General features: G+C 34.5%; 1 protein-coding gene across 5 annotated transcripts in view; it reads left to right on the top strand.

Moving 5' to 3' along the window:
- The window catches only part of RALGAPA1 (Ral GTPase activating protein catalytic subunit alpha 1), a 258,914-nt gene extending 238,339 nt beyond the window's left edge, over positions 1–20,575 (top strand). For 4 of the 5 annotated variants that reach the window (XM_048221044.2, XM_026513605.4, XM_044389462.3 and 1 more), the window contains 2 exons: positions 10,887–11,011; positions 19,220–20,575. In XM_048221044.2, the coding sequence (XP_048077001.1) occupies positions 10,887–11,011; positions 19,220–19,368 (274 nt within the window). In that variant the 3' untranslated portion in view covers positions 19,369–20,575. Of the gene's footprint in view, positions 1–10,886; positions 11,012–11,590; positions 11,622–19,219 lie in introns of all 5 variants that reach the window. The other variant, XM_048221106.2, reaches the window with a different exon arrangement.
- Positions 20,576–22,643: the final 2,068 nt, after the last annotated feature.

The raw sequence follows: 22,643 nt of genomic DNA, 5'->3' as shown, positions 1-22,643 counted from the left end.
GCATCCAAACTTGTTCATGTAAAAAAAGAAAGTTTATATTCCTTTCCGCAAAAAAAAAGGTTGCTAAGCAATTTGGGATCTTTCATTTATTCACCAAATATTTCTTGACTACCTACTGTATGGGAGGTGCTGTGAGAGAAAAGCTAGGGATAGAAAAACAGTCACTGCTTTCAAAGCTTACAGTCTGGTACAGCGGCTTACAGTCTGAATGGGTGGGTGGGTGAATGGGTGAATGGGTGAATGAGCAAGTAGTGAATGAATGAAGTGCCCTCTGGTGAGGAGTCCAGCAGTAGTGATATCTGCAAAGTAGGGTGGTAAAAGTGATTTATTACAGTGGGAGAGGATAGTGGGGAGGAGGCAATTAGGAATGGTTTTACCAAGGAAGCATGAAGGGATAAAAGTGTAATGTGGGTAAGAAATAGGAGTTCCTCAGTATTGGGTGGTATAGAGCAAAGGGAAGAGTAATAGCAGATGAGGTCCAAACCAGATAATGCAGGCAAGCAGAAAAACAAAACAAAACATAAACTTGGTTTTGTAATGTTACGACCAGTAATACAACAGCCAGTGTCTAAGATGACAGTTCCTTTTGCCTTTATATAATTCTTGCTTCTTGAATAGCAGAGCACAGCTTGAATGTATTTTCCTTTTATAGTAAAGTCTTTCTAAAATGAGTTAGTTTATAGATTATTTAAATAAAGTATTTTTTATACTTAGTCATACAGTAATTTCCAGGCTAGTAACAGTAATAGCTAGTAATAAGGCTAAGAAGTTCTCTAAGTGTTTGATAATATTTACATATATTTGCCATTTCAAAAAGAGCATTTGAGATTATCCTAATCTTAAATTTTATGATAAACTCACATTCTTGCATAACAAGCCTTCTTTACACTTTTCCTGTAAAGTACTTTCATGCCTTATTAAGTGCTTTTACACACTATTTGCTTTTTTACGTTACTGATAAATGAGGCATTTTTTATCCTATTCCGATAGTACCTTGGCTTCACGGCAAAAATAGCAAAGGAAAAGAAAGCACTACCACCATCTTCACTGTCTCGTCAAATCCTGTGTGGCAGTATGGTCCACATACGCCAGTCTGAACAGTTGGGTCATATCATAGTGCATGCAATAGAAGGAAGGTAGAGAACTCTATCAGCTGTTGGGCAAACTGTCTTTAAAGATAACAAAATGAAGTTTCTCTACTTCCCTCTTCGTTAAATTCTCACCTGGGATAGAACAGGGACTTTTTTTTTTCTCTGTTAAACCCGTATGTTTTTTATATTAGTGATGGAGGTGAACTGGTATGTTCACATTATCGTTCACTACACCTACTACTATATAATGTACAAGTTTTATTCTAGTCTTTGTTTAAATATAAAAACAGCAGTAGATTTAGATGCTATTTGTGGATTTCAGAGAGCAAAGAATGAAGGATGTAAAGCTGAAATTAGTCTCTAACCTTGTTTGACATAGGAATTACAATGCTTTTGGTCCATTCTTTTCCTTTTACTAAACATGAGGGGTTTTGCCATTGAATTTTTAATAACTCAATAATGGAATTAAAATTAAACTATGGGTCACAAATCTCCCCATTTTCTTCTAACTGCTTTTCCTCTCAAACACTAGAATACAGCCTATTTAAATCTTAACTTTTGCTTGCCAAACCACTGTTACCGTCCATCTGTTCATGCCAATTGTAAAGAAGGTTCGGTTTTTAGTGAAGCTTTGCATTTCACATAAGGTATGTGAAGTGAAATTTCACAAGGGACATGATGGATCCTGATTCATAGTGATAAACCTTTGGGGCCATCAGGGTTGGCATATGGTCCAGTATGATATGAAGGCTTGGGTTCCCTGGCTTCACTTCTCTGGCGTGAAGCTGATAAAACCTGGCTCTTGAGTATTATTTCACTGGACACCAATCATGGGCAGCAGGAACTGCCCATTTAACTCTCTGTGGGAAGGAAGCCCAGAGAGCATTCACAATGGTACCATTGTCGAGTTGCAAACTGCTCTGAACAGCTTGACAGCACTAGGGAGGAGGGGAAGGGGTTGCTTTACTAATTGCTGTTCAGAAAAGAGAAGGAGCAAAAATAGCTGTTGTAGAACTGATGTTTCTACATTTACTTACTCTCTTGATAGGAGTGTTGACTTTTATTTAGCACATACCTACTATAAAAAGAAAGCAAATAAATATATTTAAGCACCCACCTGTAGTAATTTCTTGTTAACATGCCATTATCTATTCTAAACCCACCAGATTATAACAGAGCAAAAGTCAGTTTTGCTTTATGATATTTTTTATGTTTAGATGAAAATGTATTTTTTTAATCTTCACAAAAAATTTTTTTTAATTTAAAATAAGGGAAAATGGATTAAAACCACCACAATCCATGTATCAGATAAAGTTAAACACAAATTTGGCTTAATTTCCTTTATACTGTGTTTTTTAGAATTCCCAAATATCTGAATACCTACAAGCTACATTAATATAGAAATGTAAATTAATCTTATGCATAACAATCGCAAGTGCTAAAATAATCCACTGTAGATAAACTAGTCAGCAAGTCTTAGGGTTAAATACCGGATTTATCATTTAAATGAATAGCTGATGACTATTTCAGTCATTTGTGGTTCTCTCTCTCTCTCTCCTTGAAGTCTGTTTTGGGTATATTTAAAAATATGAGGGTTGTTTCCCTTTTTATGAAGCAATGTATGCCATGATATTTGTATAAACACTTACTGCTGGCCTTTCCATTTTTTCTGGTCAGTCTAATCAAGCATTTGGTGGTTCTGATGCAAAGAAACAATGATCTACTTCGGCTTACTTCAGCCCCCAGGATCCTGACCTTACAGCGTATTTCCATAGATAATGATTTCAGCTGAACCTAAGTTGACTAAATTATATTGCAATGTTATCATTTCTGCAACATGTCCTTTAATTTATAATTTTTTAAAAAGGGATGCTCTTGCTAAGTTGGTGAAAAATCAAATACATGTTTGTGAAATAGTAACAGTCTAAAATTTACCAGTCGTCCATCTCCTCATGTCCCCTTAAATGCTTTTAGTAAATGGGCACCAGTGCAGTATTTCAAAAACAGTAATTCATTGAATGCCCATTCTTCCTTTTACTGCAGAATAGATTATATTTAAGTCAAGATTAATGGGTAGATTTTGATGTTAAAGTCCAGTCTCTAAGCCCATCATTCCCTCGGGGCATATAGTGCATTAGTTTAAGCCAATATACTGTTTATCATAGATTCTGTGACACAGTCTTAAATGACAGTTTGTTGTACTTTGTAACTACTTACCATGATAATAAATCACTTTTTCTGTACTCCTGATAATTATAGCATTTAAACAAAATCTTAATTAAGTTAGTACACATTTAGGTAGAGATAACACGTAAGTAATTGTACACTGTAAAATTTCACTTATTTTTTTCCTTTTTGCAATCTTCTAACGAGAATCCAAGTTTAGTGTTTAGTTCAAACACATACATTCATTTCCTCAACTTTAACATACTGAAATTTTTGTTCCACAAAGGAACAATACAAAATGTTTCTAGTTATCCCCCAATGTTTTTTAAAGTCTTAGACTAAGACTTGTGATTCTGAAGCAGTCTGTTGACTGTGAAAGTCTCGTTATTACTTAATGATAATATTTTCAAGTACATCTTACCAAGAATGAGAATCTAAAATTTTAACTTCATTAAATTTGAAATCTAGGTAACTCAGTTTTTCTTTTAGATGTTTTACTTCATACAACTTTCATGAAAGTGGAATGTACATATTTCATAATCATGTTAGTGCTTTTTAGAAACCATCAGTGATTATTGGATTATTAAATCAGGAAGGATTTTTCAGAACCTTTAGGGAGGTTTAAATTTTTAATCCTATTTATTTAAGGTTAATCTTTTTAAATGTATTTACATGAACTTTGGTAGAATTGGGCTTATCAACTTTTTACTTAATGTTTTCATTTAGTAATTGACTGATTTATGAGCAATTATATATGGTCCAAATTTTATTCAACTCCAGCTTTCAATAATAGGACTATCCTCACACTGCCTTAGCACCTGTTATGGATTTTGAGTCATCTGGCAGCCCATGGGACTTAGATAAAGAAGTACCAGGTGTCCTGCCTGTCTCCTAATTGAGACGCAGTGAAAACAATATAGACTTGGCACTATGGTTAAAAGGATGGATTAAAGCCCAGCTTTGTCTACTCTGACAAATCACAGCTTTTCCTTCATTGCGTAGATAGTAGCAACTACTAAAGAATTTCATTAGTATAATGCATCATAAAAATCATACACAATGATTTGTTATAACCTGTTGCAGACTTTCAAAGAGATTTCTATTAAGGTAATACAAATACACAATATTAATAACAAGATACATTCCATTTACTTAGAGGAAATTTTTACTGTATATGAGCTACACTGCATGTGTCTTAAAGAAATTAGCTACTGTAGGAAAGGAATGGAGTATGGATTTACCAGATCTTGGCTTTATAACGTAAGCAAGTATAATTTACTTTCATCCTATAGATGAGCAGTGCCTAGGCCATGGGGTACTTAATTGCCCTGTATATTTCAAGAAAATATGACCCTTTACTACTGCTAATAATAGCCATGTGATCCTTGAGATGTACTTACAAAATATATCTATGTATATATCTCAATAAAAGTCTTATTTTTCATTATTTCTCTAAGATCCTGTGTAATGACATTGCTTCAGAATATTGGAAGATACTTCAAGGCCTTTTAGAACTAAAAAGCCAAATGTTTATTTTCTCATTTTTATTACAGCATGCCTAGGATTTTTCCTGCATTATATATGGTATTTAGTATATAAACAAACATTTTTCAGAAATGGCAGCCTTCAAATTTAAGCTAACAGTCATTGTGTTGGCCATCCTTGAGCTAACTAAAATGCCTAAATGTCTTTCCTTTTCTCCACACAAAACTGAAATCATTGAGATTGGATATAGAAAGAGCACTGGACTATTAAATGACCAAGGTTCTAGTGCCAGCTCTACAGATCAGCAGCTTTGTTTTTCTGAGCAAATCTCTGTTTGTATTCCCCATCCAGGCAAGGCTTATTGCCGAATAAACATTTTGCTGATTTTGCTAAGTTTCCTGTAAGTAATGTTGGTAGATGATTGTTGTATCCTTCCTCTAGTTCAGACTGTCTTAAAATATTCTCAATAAATGATGCCCTGGGGTAAACCCTCTCAATATAGTCTTTTTAAAAAACCTGAATGTTTAAATTTCCAAATATTATATTTCAAGAGTATTTCAAGTCTATTCTTATAGTGTACCAGAGCAGTTTTAGAAATCTGCCTAAAATGGTTTTGAAATTACCCTTCATTTGATTTTTATCTACGGAGATTTTCTCGACGTTTCTTCCCTTTCTCCTTTCTTTACAATGGCCACTTGAATGAATAGAATTAGTTTATTAATATCTTGCCTCATACCATTGTAGAATTTATGGAAATTTTAAGGATTTCTTTAAATTTAAAAAAATTGTCACAACCAGTGGAGCAAAATATTTCAGTTGTAAATTGTAATGGGTTGTAATTTCAAGATTTATAGGATTTATTTTTTAGGCAATTAGGATTTTTTTTATTAGTTTTCTTTTTCTTAATATTATACTTTATGTATGTATACATGGTGTTTTATTCACTTTTTCCTCTTCCAAAGAAGGTCAGCAAGATCAAGGGTAGGGTAGAACCAGACTCTTACAGGAGGATTCAACCTATCTGTAAATCCAGTCTTAGCAAAGTCCTTAACTATATTGGCCCCAAAGGGTTTTGCTTCTGGAGAGCCAAATTGGGATTAAAGGAAGGAGGTTGTCTGTATAACAGTCTCCTTATCAACTGTCAGGCCAGCTTTGTTCATTCCTTCTATAATTTGTAAATAGTCATTGAATACTTCTGGGCCTTGTGTTAAGTGCTGGGTGTGTAAAAATAAAAAGGACATGGTCTCTGCCCTTATGACAGTAGTGTCTCCACTAGGTTATTAGCAGAACAAGCACAAAGAAAAAGGCATACTTGGTGTTTAACAACTGGCTCTGAGAGCAGGGGGAGGCCTGCTTTGTGGCATTTGTTGAGTTCTGTGATGTGAAAACTCCCACCAACCATCTTACAAACTTGGTGAATATTGTAAGTAATGCTCTCCAGATTTTAAGTCAGGAGCCAGAACTCTCCTCCCTCTTCCTACAATTACTGTTCTTGGAATCTCCCATACAGAGAAGGGAGATAAAATCCCTAAGCGTTAAAACAGCAAAGAAGCCACAGAAATATCTGAGTGCAGGCAAGTGCTAATTTAGGAATTTCAGAATGGGCCTTAAATCTCTGAGGCTATGATATTGAGTATAGATATAAACACTTCATACTTTGCCTTTACTTAAAAAGGAGCCAATATTTTTTTGTTTTGGAAAGAAAACATTAAATCTGAACTTAAGAAGAAATTAATTAAGCAGTGATAGGTCTCAGACATATACTTAAAAAATTGTGATTTTCATATTTCCTTTTTGTGAAAAATACTTCATACTCATTCTTGCTATGTACAACATTATACGTACACACAGGCACACACTTCCCTTTTTTTTGAGACTTGTTACAAATTACAGTTGAGCTAAATGTTTATAAAACCTGGGCATGTCGTGGAATTAATGATCATAAAACTGAAGGTTTCGCCCTTTCTCACTTTTAAGTAAAAGCAGTTCACAATTACATTCGATTATTAAGAAAATTATTGTGGAGAATGAAAGGTTGTTGCTTCTTTAAAACCAAATCTACCTTTTCTATATCCTCCCTATGCATTAGTAAAATTGAAAAGTGTACTAATTATCCTTCTGTAGTAGCTTTTCTTCATATTGTCTTTTTCTCATGAGAAATCATTTTCTCTGTCATCAGAATAAGTCAAAAGTCCCTCTGTAGATACCACAAACAAATATTACCAGAGTTCTTGCGCATGAATACAGGTATATTCCTAAACAGACATTGAAAATTGCCCTCAGGGAGACAGCACCTGCTATTTACAAAGACTTGAACCAAAAGTCAGAAAAACTATGTTTAGCACAAATGTAGGCGGGCTTTTGGGTTACCCTATATTTATATCCTTTATCTTCATCCCTGTTACATAAATAGGAGCCAGGTGGTGGTATCCCCGTTTAACGTATAGATAAACTGCAGCACAGAGAATTCATGCATCTCTTTCCAGGACCAGACTGAAATTGCACCCCAGTTTCTTGACAGCTGGTCTTGACACAGTGACAGAGGGCCATAAATAATTTCGTATGTAAGTTTAAAATCAAAAGTAGTTACTTAAAATGAATAATGTTAATATTAATGAAGCACAGATTAGGTTTAAAGTATTTATACTAGAAAAAATGTTTAGTTCCCTTTATTATTTTTAGAATGGTAATGTTCCTTCCCCCTTTTTCTGCTTTTGCAGAAAGTAGAAGGAAGGAGGATTAGTGGATAATTATATTGCTGTGATTGCAGCACCTGTGTGTTATTTCTTTTGATTGGCTAGTTCTGTATTAAAGATTCCTACCAGCTAAAAGTCTCCCTCATCAAATGGCCTTTTATTAGCTAGTTTTGGCTTGAGTTGTTTTAAATTTACAACAAAAACCTTAATTCAACTTAGACTTGTACTTTAAATTTTTCTTTGAATTTCTTTACCACTCCCTATCATCTCACCCATTTCAGTTGTTTTAATTTCGATGCCCATGGCAACATGCACTCACAGTAGGAATATAGTTTGAGCTACCCTGTTGTTGCTCGTGATCAAGTTTGTGTATGCCACTCAATTTATAGGTACTAATAACTCTTCCCTAGAGAGTTGCCTTTTAAGGAATAAGTGTCTGATCTATTATGAGGCGATATAGGAATTAACCGCTTTGGATTATGGTTACCATTGCAGATGCTAACAGCACTGTTTTTAACTGATTTTTATCATCTCAGTCACAAAATATTCTGTTTATGAACTCAGAATTGGGGTTTAAGTAGTTAGAGTTCCTTATGTCTCTTTAACACACATTTTCTAGAAGGAGGGGAGGAATGTAACTACTTTGATTAGGTTGGTTTGTTGCTTATTTGGCTACATCAAACTTGGAAAATTATAAAGAATATTTAGCTTTTAGAAGGTGAGTTACCATAGACAAACCCCCCCCCCAAAAGGGAACTTTGAGACATTAGCCTGCCTAATTTGTGATAAGTGCTGCGGTTTTTCATTTAAATTCAACCATTACTGATTGTTTTCACTGACTCTGCCACCTTGACTTGAACTTTTAAAAATCGTTTTAGAGCATCATTTTACTTAATGAAGATTTTTTTGTAATTAAAAAAATACATCCTGCGTTTTTATACAAAAAATATAGCTGGATAATTTTAGTTTGTATAGCTTTATATTTGAGTTTCTTCAGAGTTTTGTAATAGTGAAGTAGAATTACACTCCAAATGTATTTTATGTAGATAGTCATTCCTTTATTAAATTTTACTACACTGGAAATATCCTCCTGGCTTTAGAAATATTAACAGTTGCTTTCTGTCTGCCTAATTTTTTTGTGTAAACTCTAAATATAATAAGATAAAGTAAAATATTCATTTATAGGCCCTCCGAAAGTAGAGCATTTTAAAAGCAGGTAGGTGTCTCCACCCTACTTTTCATGAAGCATTTTACCCATTCAAGCAGACTTTTAAAAACAGCTTGTTTTGATAGCAGACTGTTCTCCTGTGGGCCTTCAGCCTTTGCTTCCTGGCAGCACCTTTGGTGCGAAAAGAGAGTGATCAATTGGGAGACTATCAGTGCCAGCATGCATAGAGTGATAAGTTAACACACCACTGGGAATTTCTAGGGCCCACCAAGATACTTCACTTCTAATGTGCTAACAAGCTCATTTTTCTACCTCTTGCCTCTTCAGTTATTTTTTTTCTCAGAAGAGCTTAGAAGTTGAGTGCATCAGGCATAATGAAAAGCTCTGTAGGAGGGAGAAGCAATAACCCCATTTTTCCCTTTTCAGCCAAATAGAAAATTAGTTTCTGGTAATACACAAAGGCCAGTATTTTTTGTACAAGGGGCACTGCTGTGAATCAAAGGACTCTATTAACTGCAGAAAATTCGGCAGCTGTGAATCTCCCCCAATGAAAAAAGTACTTTCCAACAAGTTGTGAGATATGTGGTATTATTTAGATTGAACCATCAGTTTCATCCTCTTCCACTTATAACCATATACCTTCTTTTTAAAGTGTGCTATGTTACTTTTCTAAGATAACATTCAAAAATATCTTTGTTTCTTCCATAAAATCCTTTCCACTGATCATTTTAATATAGCATCTTCTCCTGAGAAGAATTCCTCAAAGTTCAATCCCAGTGTACAAAATTGAAAATAATGGATTGCAAGAAATTGGAATTCAGATTTCAGTATTTAATGCATAAAATAAATTATAAATCGAGAATAGAATACTCAAGCCATTTAGAGGGCAAAAGACATCATAGTCTAAGTACCTAATGAATATGGTCTTACCTTTAACTCTCAGCTTTTTTCCTCTTCTTAATACCCTTTTGTAAATGTAACTGTGGCTGTGTTAGCTCCAACTGAATTATCACTTTAAATTATCTTCCTTACAAATTTTTTTCTGGGTCTGGTTGTAGGCTTAGTCTACAATTTCTAGAACTGAAGAGCTAGAGTGATTGAATTGCAGTTTTAAAAAAAAGAGTTTTGGGGAAAATATAATGGGTTTTGGAAAAAACTCAGGCAAATTTTTCTTAGCCTTCATACTTATATAAATGTCTTCTGTAAAGCCTGTCAACATAGCACACGGATACAGCAGGAAAACTTTTAAAAGTTGTAGAAGAAAGGCTAGCTGATTTCTCAGTGCAGGAACTATACGACATGAAGTCAGCGTGTGAGTTTTTCCTGATAATTGTATGTTACTGCCTGCTGCTCTACATTTTGACAGCCATTTCCATAGTTGCTTTCGTGAACAACAGAAATATTCTCTCTCTTTCTCGCCCTCTCTGTGCTAACAGCACAATCAGGCCTGCTGAAACAGGAAGCCTGGAGTGGGTTGTTCAAAAGCAACAACACTTCAAGGTACTGGTTGCTTGTCAATAATATCAGAGAAGAAAATGTGGTGAAAGGGAAGTACAGTATTTTTCTGTCAGTGTCAGTGCCCTGTAGATGCTTTGTTAGACAGTATTTAGGAGTCCTGTGGACTCTTTGCAAATATTCCTGCTTGTTTCAGTGTTATAATTGACGAGATATTTTTTCCTGACATACAGATTCAACTATGTATTTATCTTAACCACATGGAGTTATTCGAGGATTACAGCAACAGTAGTCTTCCATTCAAAATGAGAACCATTGTTGGGAAAATACAAGGATTTTAGAAAAAGAAGATATGCAGGAATTTCTCACAATAAGTCTTTATAAATGAAAAATATAGAATTACAGACAGTATTTTAAGCAGCATTCTAATATTTATTGTGTGGCTTTTCAGAGTAAATCTGCAGATTGAAGCCAGTTTAACAGGATAAAATGAGCCTAGGCTGACCTGATAGCAGTTGAATCCTTTCTCAAGTAAATGGTTACCTTTCTTTCTTCTAACAGTTTAGTAGTAGTCTCGTTGTTTTCTAATAAATGTCTCCCTCTTAAGCCACCATGGATAGTGGTATCACCTGAAGAGTAAACTTATGTTAAAAACTGTAAATTTTTTGCTCTTTAAAAACCCATACTTTTAAATATGCCAGAGTAGTGAATAATTACATTTATGAAGAAGTAATGGCTTAGCAATCAGAGTAGTCCTTTTTGGTAAGATCTGTTCTTTTCCACTGTAAGCTGCATTTAAGTACATCCTTAACTGAAGGAAATCAGCTATGAAGAGAGAGCACGATACCTGCAAACAATTGTCCAGCACCATTTAGAACCAACGACATTTGAAGATTTTGCAGCACAGGTTTTTTCTCCAGCTCCCTACCATCATTTACCATCTGATGCCGGTAAGATTAAAAGCGAGTATTAGTTACTTGTCATTACTGGAACCTGAAATGCAATACCCTTTTGTTCTAAACTCTTAAAATAATAGAAAACTTGCTTGAGTAAAATTCCAGTCATTGAAATACATTTAATAAATGTATATAAATTTAATTTGTACTTTCTTTTACCTAAATGCAGTTCCTTTAGAAGTCAACAATCTTCATAAAAGTACACACACCACATTTTATCTGAGCTACTGGCCAGTGACTATTGTGTTTCAGGGGATCGTTACCGAAGTATCCGCAAAAGAAACACAAGTTGAGCACGCGTCCTCTCTCTCACCTTTAGAGGATCAAATCTTATGGCCAAGAATATTGCCTTATCTCTAATTTTACAGATAAAGTTAAATAACTAACTGTCTAGATCTAGAAGTGCTTGGTATAGTAAATTATAATATTTAAAGACTGTAAGAGGGTACTGCATTTTTACAATTAACTAATTTTGAAAAAATCAGTAAGAAAATAAATGACTCATGGCCTTCCTTTTCTGTGATACTTTGCACTCCTTATGATTGTTTCATTTATTTTATTTTCCCTCTTTAGATCATTAAATATCAGTTCTGTTTATCTGAAGGTAAGACAAAGTGTCGACCAAAACACCCTTTGTTCTTCCCCCATTTCCTTTTTTAAAAAATAGCAAGCACTAAGCTTGTAACTCAAACAGTAAGCAAACTTAACATTGCCCTCATTCATACTAAACATTTCAGAAATTGTCACTAAATTTCTTCTGGAATTATACTTACTAACCCAGGTCTGCATGAAACACTAACCCTGGTTCTGGGATAAAAATAACTAATATTTAGAAGCAACCCTTGGTTGTAATTAGTTACACCTTGTTGTATTGACTCTTTTTGTTTCTTGGCATGAAAAAACAGTAGCACTACTGAGCTGAAATGGTGTGTCTTTGTATTTTGTAATGTGTTGCGTTGTTACTGGATATCTTAACTCATCAGATATTTATTCTGTTATGTGCCTTGCACTGTACTAGGCACCTGAAATACAAAGATAACTATTTTAATAGTATTCAAGGGAACAGGAAAAAATAAACCTTCAAATTCTCTTTATGATATGTAAGTTTTCTTTATATTAAATAAGTTTAAGAGGCATAGTAGTCCTTTTCTGTCCTAATTTATTTGGGGGGGGGGAAGGTTAATTCTCAATTGAGATTTAATTAATAAAATTAAAGTTTCCATTCCTGTCATCATGTAATTGGCCATTATAAAAATAATCTTACCAAAAAACTTAGAGCCCTTTCCCAATTAATATAAAAGACCAAGCAAAGAGGAAAATTCTATAGACTATGTTGAATCTTTTGAAAGAGAAGGAGATTAAAAAGTCTTTAGATTCACTTCAGTGGATCAACAATCTAAAAGAACTCAGTTCGGCATTAAGGCTGACGCTTAAAAAGGTAAATTACAACAAAATAAAAACTAGTTAAGTACAACTGAGAATTTCATTTTTTAAGTAAGAGAATATCTGAAAACTACCAGACTACATTAAAATAGGAATGAATAACGCTTTCATATATCACATAGTCAAATCATAACTTCACAACTGAAAAATATGGATAATAAGACCATATTCAGATTAACTTTCCCCCTTAAATTTATAAAAGCCATCAGTTTTCATGTTGTAGTTGTTTACCAGCTGGAGTCCTATTTCATATTCCTCTTCTGAGTGTTCTCATGTTGTGGATATTATCCTGCCCATTTGGCTAGATATATACTATGGGAAGTAGTAGTCTCTTCTCACTTTCTGGGACACAGCAACAAAGTCACGGTTCTGTTGGCTTCATTTTTCATGTATTTTACTACTGTATTAAAATTTCATTATCTCAATAGTAATGAAGATGTGAATTTGAACATAAACTTAATATTATGCTACAAATTATTTTCAGTGAATTTTTTTAAGTTGTCTTTGCCCTTAGGAACCATTATAAAAACATGCACTCTTAAGTTTTAAAAGGGTATTTTTAATCTGTAAATAACTTGTTCCAGTATTACTGAATACATTTTTGGGGGTTTTTTATAGACTTTTTCTTCCAGTCATCTCAGATTTTGATTATCCTATCATAAACCACTCCATACACATAGAACTCCCTTTAAAGTTATAAGTCAAAGTGGGAGAAAGAAGTGAAATAACCACATAATAGCAATAAGGACCTGACTTATGGTTTGCAAAAGTTACATAATAGTGTGAAGTTTTTTAGGTTCATTTTTCCTTTTTTAGCATAATGATAAAATTTAATTGTCACATTGAAGAAATGCATTCATAAATTGCAACTGAGAATCAACTTTAGATTCTATGCATATTCCATTTTTATAAAATAGTACTAACAAATGCAATAATTTGAAATTAAGTTTTAAAGAAATGCCAGTATGATCATATAACGAATATAATCTGTTTTTTCTAAACAATCCTATTAAATGGAATAGTGTGGAAAAATACCTTTTTACTTAAGATTATCTAAAACGTGCTTTCTGGTTAACACTAATGTACTGTTTGAATTGAAATCCAAGAGAAGATTCTTCTGGATAATTTTTAGTATTATAAGTATGAAAACATTTTTGGTGTATCATAGTTGATCCGTAAATTTCATAACTGTATTTTCTCAAAATGGACTCTGTGACAGTAGACTGATACTTAAGGGAAATTATTTTTATCCCTAAGGTCATTGAAGGAGATATTGTGATGTCACACTTTGTTGATCTCCCATAACTACATTAAACCATTATTAGATTTTTCTTGTCCTTTATTTAAAAAAAAATTACAGGAAAAAAATCCTTTATCTTTGTCGGGCATGTGTGTGGAAAATATCAAAAGTTTTACAGTGACCTCCTTTTTAAACTTTTTTTATATTCATGAACATCTCTCCTCTGACTCTAAACTTTAAAATGAAATTACTCCTTTTCTTCACCAGACTACACTGTTAAATCTAGATTTTTCCCTAACATCACATTCAAGTCTTTTTTCTTTTTTTAATAAAAGAAATTCTAGAATGCCAGCAGCAAGAAACAGGATCATATTTTGCTGAAAGTATACAGTAAATACTAAATTGTCTTCCTCTATGTCAACATCGAAAATACACCCATATTTTTTTCTAGTATTAATGTCCTTTTTTACTGTCATCAGCCACAAATATTTTTGAATGGTTTTGTGTAGTATATCTAGAATTACCTCTAATATTCTGTTACTTTGAGTGGATACCTCCCTTTGGATTTGTTTTTCTACAAATTAAGATAGAAATTTTAGCACTCTATTATGCATATATATACATATACACATAAATATACATATATCTCTACATACAGACCAATTACCTTTAGGTTCCATTAGATTACATATAGGTTCCTATTTAAATAATGAAAATTAGTAGTTAGATTCAAATATTTCTATGCCATCAACATAAGAGATAAAGTGATGAGGAAGACTTTTTCATTCTAATTTCAGTTTTGCTCTTACTTCACAAAATCTGTATTGCCACATGTAGATGGGATCGTAATATGATGGTCAGATCTATCATCTCTTTGAATCTTCAAATGGGATAAATCATCAAAATTTAACCATTGCTTTAGGTAACCTCTTGAACTTAGTGTCCTTCCTTAAAAGTTACTTTAAAGTTTCCTCCCCTTCCCAGGCTTTGAAATGATCGGAAAGAACACATTATAGCTCCTCAGGATATATCCTAAATATTATTCGTAAGTGCCAGTAATCAGTTTCCTTCAGCGTATAACAGAAGCTATATATTTGTTTGCTGCGTTGTTAAAACAGATTCCTAGTCATATTTATGTATTACTAGGCTAGCCTGAAATTAGAAGCAGCCAAATTATATACTGTTTTCAGTATTTTGAAACTTGAAAATTTGGCTTATTATGTGTTGTTGTCCAAGAGGCAAATAATATCAGTCATAAAGTCCCATTAACCTTTTGTGACAATAATTACTAGGTTCAATTTCCACATAGAACATTCATTCAGATGTAAAATTTTTGTAGTGAAAATAATAAAATAATTGAACAATTACTGAGTGCTAGGCCCTGTGGTAAATGCTATACATGCATTCTCTCATTTAATCTTCATGGCAGTTCTATTGGGGGGGGGGGGGTGGCAGGAGCTTACCCAGTCGCCTGATTCTTCGTAAAGCCAGAGTTTGACTTCAGAGTCAGAGTATTATATTTACTATTCTATTACCTATGTAATCTAAATATTTTCAGTCTCTTCTTGCTGTTGAGGAAAATTGCCCTACAACCTGTCATATTTACAAATTAGAAATGTTAGATTCTTATTTTAAAGACTACTTTTCCACCCAATGAAAAAAAAAATTTTTCCTTAATAGCTAAGGTTGCTATGGGAGAAGTATGGGCTTTGAAATCGGACTGATCTGGACTTAAATCCTAGTTCTGTTATTTATTATCCACAAAACCCAGTTTCTCTATTTGTAAGGATATAAAATATGACAAACTTTAATATGTTCTAAGTCTGCAATAATGGCAGTTTTTGAATATTTTCAAAATGAAACCACTTTGCCTGTATTCCTATGCTATTTAATTTTAGGGGTGCCTGGCCCATTCAGTCAGGGTCTTGATCTCAGGGTCATGAGTTCAAGCCCCATGTTAGGCATAGAGATTACTTTAAAAAAAAATTATATATTGTTTCCTTTATGACATCCAGTGGTGGTGCATACATGCTAATCTTAATCACTAATCAATTCCTTTAAAGTATCAAAGCAGTAAGATTATTGGGCCAGGCTATAAACTTTAATAAGGTTATATTTTTTAGGAATATCAAGAGTGGATAAATTCTTTAACTTCCTCAAAACTAAACAGTATATTGTGTTCTCCACATTTCAGTGCTTATATTTTGTAAGTCGTCATTTTCTTCAAAAATATTTCTGTCTCTTCATCTGTTCTGATCCAAAGTCTGTTCAATTTTACCCTGATCTGTTTAGTAGCTGTATTATATAGCTACACTTACTGTGTACCTACTGTGTACCTGCTGTGTACAGCAATCTTTGCATAGGTTGTCATTCATCCCTCACAGCTTTGAAAAATAATTACTGTTGTCTCCATTTTACAAAAACAAAACAAAAAAACCTCTTAGATCAGTTTGCCCAAGATCCGACAGCTAGTAACATGCCACATTTGGCATTTAACCTGGTCTAACGCATGCCCGTGTTCTTCCTAACACATCACAGTACCTCTTAGTTCAGTATTCATTGGAACTGCTTTCCAAGTCACAATATTCTTTAAAGGCTATTTACCCAATAACTATAGCAGTTTTAAACCAGTCATACCTGTCAGCAAGCAGTACAAACAAGGCCACAATAAATAACAATCCATTGAGTTCCCTTTTATAATCTGTACAGACTCCCAAAGTCATATTCAGCCTGTTATTTGTAAGAGTTCATTGTAACCAGTGCACAATATATGAATCAATTACACCGTCAAGATAAAGTGTGTACCGAGTACTGTAAGAATGTCAGAGATACAGTATGAACAAACAGAGGAGCCCATAAATACTTTTCACCTGAGGATATATTAATAATAGAAGTGATTAAATAAAGCAACAGTCTTTATGACTCACGTGATGGAAATCAATACTTGGGCAGAATAGGGTGTGAAATGAAGAGTAGGTATCACTGTATTCTTTACATCTAGAATTGAGATCCATCCACTGTAAAGTATTTAGAGAGTTTGGACATGCTGAGTCTATACCACAAATTTCATTTGCCAAAACCTGAGGCGGCACTGCTAAGCTGCATAGTACACACACTAACACGCCTGATATAACTCTCCGTTTATTGAAGGGGGATTTCACCCTGCAGGCAGTAAGGGAGACATGGAGAAACTGCTGCTTCTGAGGACAATATTCTTTGGTTTTGGCATACTCTAAGGCAGTATTCTCCAGTAGAACTTTCTATGACGAAGGAAATGTCCTATATCTGCACGGTCCTTTTGATTGCTACTAACCACATGTGGCTGCTCAACACTTAAAATGTGGCTAGTATACCAAGGACCCACATTTTTATTTTTACTTAGTGTTAATTTTTAATTAATTTTAATATGGCTCTGCCTACCATCTTGGACAGTACAGCTCTGGAGATTTTGTGACTTAGTGATTAGGATGACCTGCCACCAGTACAATGAACACTTTGAAAGATGTTTATAGAATCTCTCATAGACTTTTTTTCTTTTCTTTTTTTTCCTATTTGAACTTGTTAGTTGGTAAGTATAACATTTGAATTTACAAAGCATTGTCCATTGTGAAACACCATCACCCTAATGCATTGCATGCCCGATTTCATAATAAAAACTTGGTTACTCTCTCCTCTGCTCCTCGGTTAACACCTGTACAATTCTGCACTGTGTCTCTCATGTCTGTTGTCTGTCTTCTCTTTTGTTTTCTCACTTCTGCTCGCTACTCCATTTCTTCATTCACAACAAAGAAAGAAATGCAGTGATAGTTCTCTTCCTCCCAAAACCTCCGCTAGAAAACATTGGCCATCTCAAGGTAAACAGCCATGGGAAGGCCTCTCATGATTGGCCGGGAATAATATGCATTACCAGAAAAGCATGAGCTACCGCTCTTCACCTTCCTTCTGCCGTCCATCTGCAGTGCTTCCCTACAAAGGGCCATGGATTCATATTCTCCTCTAGGTTTTCCAGTATGGGTCCAGTATGAACCAATTCAGATCTTCAGGAAGAGTAAAGGTGAACAGAAATAAATATAATTCCTTCTCCTTGTGTTTTGAAGGCCAACCTCATTTCAGTTAGAAAAGAAAGAATGTTGGAGAAATTACTTTGAAAAGAAAGGCAATTAACCTGGATTCCAAGTAGTGAGAAAATATTTCTTCCTTGACTATGTTTGTTCTTAAGTATGATTATAGCATTTCACCTTAAAAACACTTTGAAGGGTTCTACCAAGATTCTTAATAGATTCTAAATAAGACATCTCTGTAAATCAGTACCCCTTATTGAACAGTTTTGATTGTTCAATATTCATAACTTCAATTTAGGCACAAATGTCTCATTAAATGGAAGTGTGAGTATGATTATTTCCATGCTTGAAATTTCTGTGAGGTGCTACGTTGGCTAACAAACATGCCAAAAGTTTTCCTGCAGAGGGAGGAGATGTGTAATAAGCCCGCAGCCTGTGTGATGTGTTTGTGACGTAAAGAAAATGTTCACATACATAAGGCCCAGAAAATCTGGATTAAAGTGCCTTGAAATACCCAGAATTTTTTAAATTGTGGTGTTCTGCTCGCAGATTTTTTTGGGTTTTTTTTTTTTTTTTGAAGGGCTTTTTTTAATACTACATATTTGAGAGCCTACAGTGTGCCAGGTTTTGTAGCATTACTGTATATTAGAGAATAATTCATAGAAAGAAAATGCAGAGGTAAAGAACTATTTTGTAAATGACACACAATTTTCCAATTTGAATGTGTTTGCTTCTGAATTTTTATATCTTAATTCTTAGTGATCACCTACTTGCTGTGACTAGATAGTAACTGCAAAAATTTAAGGAAAACAAAAGCATTGCTTATCTCTTCTAAATGGAGACATTTTGAGGGGTCAGTTTGTCTTTTATTATTATTATTATTATTATTATTAAATTTGAGATAAGAGTTCTTGTCCTATTCCTTCTCCCAGGAATTTATCTTGCTCCTTTCTAGAAGCATATTTAAGTACCCAGCATGTGTGATGGTCTCATAGTGTTGAATTCCTTTTTGGAACCATTTGGTACTATTATTTTCAAGTTTGAGCAATGAAGGCCCTTTTCTTGGTGATACCCTGTACGCCAGAGATAGGAACTGGTCCTTCTCACCTGCTTCTTAAGCCCTTCCCTGCATGCTGATGATGCTTTGGACCCCTGTCCTGTCTGGCCCAAAGATTTTGCGTCCCATTGCTTTTTCTGAGGAGCTTTCTGGTAGTTCTGGCTCGGGAAATAATGATTGGTGCTTTCTTGCTAATATGATTACATGAGCCACCAGATTACTGGGGTTTAAATAAAATATGAGTAGGCTGTTCTAACAGGCAAGTTTTGGTCTGGCTTTTTCCCCCCTCAAAAGACTTCATTAAGGGTTGGGATCCATGCTACAGATCAGTAGGAGAAAGAGTATTTCTTATGGGATGAGAAGCGGACGACGTGTACTAATGCTCTTGCTATTTCCCACAGGCTCCTACCCAGAGATTCTATCCAGTGAAACTCCCACAGCAACGCAGGTAGACGGGGCTGACCTGGCCTCTCCAATGTCTCCTCGAACTAGCAAAAGCCGCATGTCCATGAAGCTGCGTCGATCCTCTGGTTCAGCCAATAAATCCTAAGGAGACAAGCAGCCCAGCAGTGTGATCAGCAGTAACCACCTTAGCATGAACATAGTGTTAACCCTTTCAGGCCTTCGTGTTTGCCATAACATGCATGTTTCTTCCTGAACATTTATTTTAGAAAACACTGGATTTAAATAATTTGTAACTTAATATTTTAGATTTGGGTTGTTTATTCAGTTGGTCCCCCCCTGCCCAGCACTCTAAGCTGCCATATTCTTGGGGGGTGGAGTTTTATTCTATACCCTTTACCTTCCTGGATAATTATGTCTGAGCAGTTTCACTTTTAATTTCACAATTAACTTTGAGCCAAACTATAATTGGACAGATAGTCTCATTATTTTATTTATCGTGCCCCATTGCAACTTTATGGCTCAGTAAATATGTAATTTTTTTTACAAATGTAAATTTTTAAATTTAAGCATTTGTAAAGTTATAGCAAAAGTTGCAAATCTTAATGGATTATTTATGTTATGAAAATAAAACACTTAAAATAAATGGTCTTTTAGCATCTCAGATTCCAACTGACATAATTTTAGCATTAACTTTTGCTTCCCAAAGCAATGCCTCATTTCTTGGCCATGCACATGATGCCATGATACAGCTCATAACCAGAAAAATCACTGTGCTGAACTTTGATTTGTGTTTAGCTTTCAAATATTTTTCTAATGTTTTGCTTTTTAAATGGTATCACTGTTAAATGCCATTTTTGTTTTGAGATTGTGGCCCTGTACTATTGGCTGCTGGATCCTGGTATATCTGTGTTCTTTCCTGAGTACCAAAAAGAAGGTAATTGGGGGGATGGAAAGAAAGAAAGAAAAAAAAGAAAAAAAAAAAAACTTTTCTGATATAAATGTGTTGTTTAAATTATGTGTATTTTGAAAGAAAAGGGAACATGGCCCAGGAGTCTAAATTAAATCTAATATTATTAATACTGAACTTGCTGATGCAGGTTGGTATTCATTCCACCCTCCAGAAATATTTTCCTAAATAAGCTGCTCACATTTTGTTCATATTTTGTCTTGAACGGGCATCTCCTAAGGAAATATAGCATGACATCAGTACTAACTGCATGTGTAAATACATCATACGGCAAACTATAAAATATAAATTATGTATCATCATTCATGTAGTATCTACAAATTTGTAACAGTGAAAGAAAAAGATATGGTATTTAATAATACAATAAAAATATTCTTATCACATATCCATGAGTGTTGATTTGTCTTTTATATTTCTCATCTATTTAATATATTTTCAGACTTAATAAGCAGAACTGTATGATTAATGGAGAGATATAAAGCATAAACCTAGGTTATCTTAGCAAATCATGAAAAAGGAATTTGAATTCCCTTGTTAAGATACACCCCAACTTCTCAGAGATTCTACCGCAGTCACTGAAAATGCAGGCAATTTTACACCTTCATAACGGCTGGTCAGAAACTTTACCCAGTGCACTTGGTTAAAGCATCAATTAATCTTAGCCTCATGCTTCTTTGATTTTTAAATTTTCAATTTGTCTTATAATACACATTCAGAGGGGAAAAACTTTTTGCAGTTTCTAAAACAACCTTCCAGAGTCCTGTGCACTTGTTTTCTTAAAAATAAAAACATTGCTATGAAACTGTAGAAAATTCCTATGAAAGCTTATGTAGAAGATAAGCAAAGAGAGTCCCTGAGAACAAGGTTAAACAATATAGACCGTTTCCCACAACCAAGGTGAAAAATTCAAAAAGGAAAATCAAAGTAACTGCTTACACATTTCTATGGTGCTTTCATTTTTTAAAAATGAACAGCTAATGGATTGAGTAAAAATACCAACTTGGAAATAGAGAATTAGTGCAGTTAACATGATTTTTTTCATCTTTAGATAAAACTGCTACTTTTTTTAAGAAAAAATACATTTTCTCTTTCTTGACATTTTTAGATGGTAAAGTATCTTTAGATTTAAAGCCTTTTGGAGCTCAGTCTGTGCAAGCCATACTTCAAAGGAAAATTTCCCATTGCATTTCTGCACCATTACATTTACAAAATATAATTTTCCCTGTCTGTATTCTGTCTAAATGGGTCACTAAGATTTTAAAGTAGGATACTGGCTTCGGGGAGATAAGAAATGTGACTTTGAAAAATAGGCTGTGTTCAATGAAATTCTCAGGACAAACACAGAACACAACAAAGCACCAGCTATGTACATTTATTTGATGGTAAGCATCTTACAAGTATGGGCTATCTGTCAAGCAATACTCAGCCAGTGTCCCAAACTCTGGCTATTAGAGCATGGGTACAGAGTATACACTGAATGTGGTTTACAAAAATTCAAAAACAGATTGCTGCTGCAGAAGGAATATTGAATGAATTGCCATTCAGTTCCATAGTGGATTATAGGTATTAACATCTTCCTTAAACTGAACATAGTTTCATATATAACACTGTATGAGATTTACAACAGAAGGATTAAACAATTTGGATGAAACCCTACTAAAACAAAGTCTGGAAATGAGGTGTGTTTCCAAAAAGCTGTTAAAGTTTAAAGTATCTCTTCCTGAAAACACATCAAAAAAGCTAAAGGTAAGAATGTTGAGGGTGTCTCAACTCCCTTCAAGTAAAGTAGCACTCTCCCCACCTCCAAACACTAACTTAAGAATGGACTAATACTTGAGAAAAGGAACGTTTACAGGGAGATCCCCACATCCCCCCAAAGTGCAAACATCCTCTTACATATCCTGCCCACAGGCATAGGTCTTGAGTGTTTCCCCACCCCACCCCCATAAGTTTGGCACCAATCACATAACTTTCAATTCACAGAATATACAATGCAAGATATCTGACCCTATCGAGACAGAAACTACATAGGTGCCTGCGATGGCAAGAGAAAAAAAAGAAAACGACTACCACTTTTGGTAGCTAGAATCCTTCGTAGATACTGAGACATGCACGCATTCACTACGACTTTCCATAGGAATTACAAGTCATATAGGATTCGTTAGGGTCTCCAGAGTGAGGGGGGGAAATCCTATTTTTGTGGGGAAAGCAAGAAGGCTTTAAAGTGATAGTCCCTTGACCGCGAATGTTTATACCATATACATACCTGCTCTAGGGAGGGATTTTACATTTCGCTGTCCGCTTCTCTGGCGGAACATTGACTACTGGGAGTTTTAGGAGAGAAAAATATAGGCAGGAAAGAGGGTAAACTTGCAAATTCAAGAAATGCCCACAGAAACTCCCATGATCTGTTTCCTCCAAAGCCAACCGCACAATCTTCCTCATCTCTTTGC

This window comes from Ursus arctos, unplaced genomic scaffold, assembly GCF_023065955.2.
Source record: "Ursus arctos isolate Adak ecotype North America unplaced genomic scaffold, UrsArc2.0 scaffold_37, whole genome shotgun sequence".
NCBI lineage: Eukaryota > Metazoa > Chordata > Mammalia > Carnivora > Ursidae > Ursus > Ursus arctos.
This window is presented reverse-complemented; position numbering and strand designations above follow the sequence as displayed.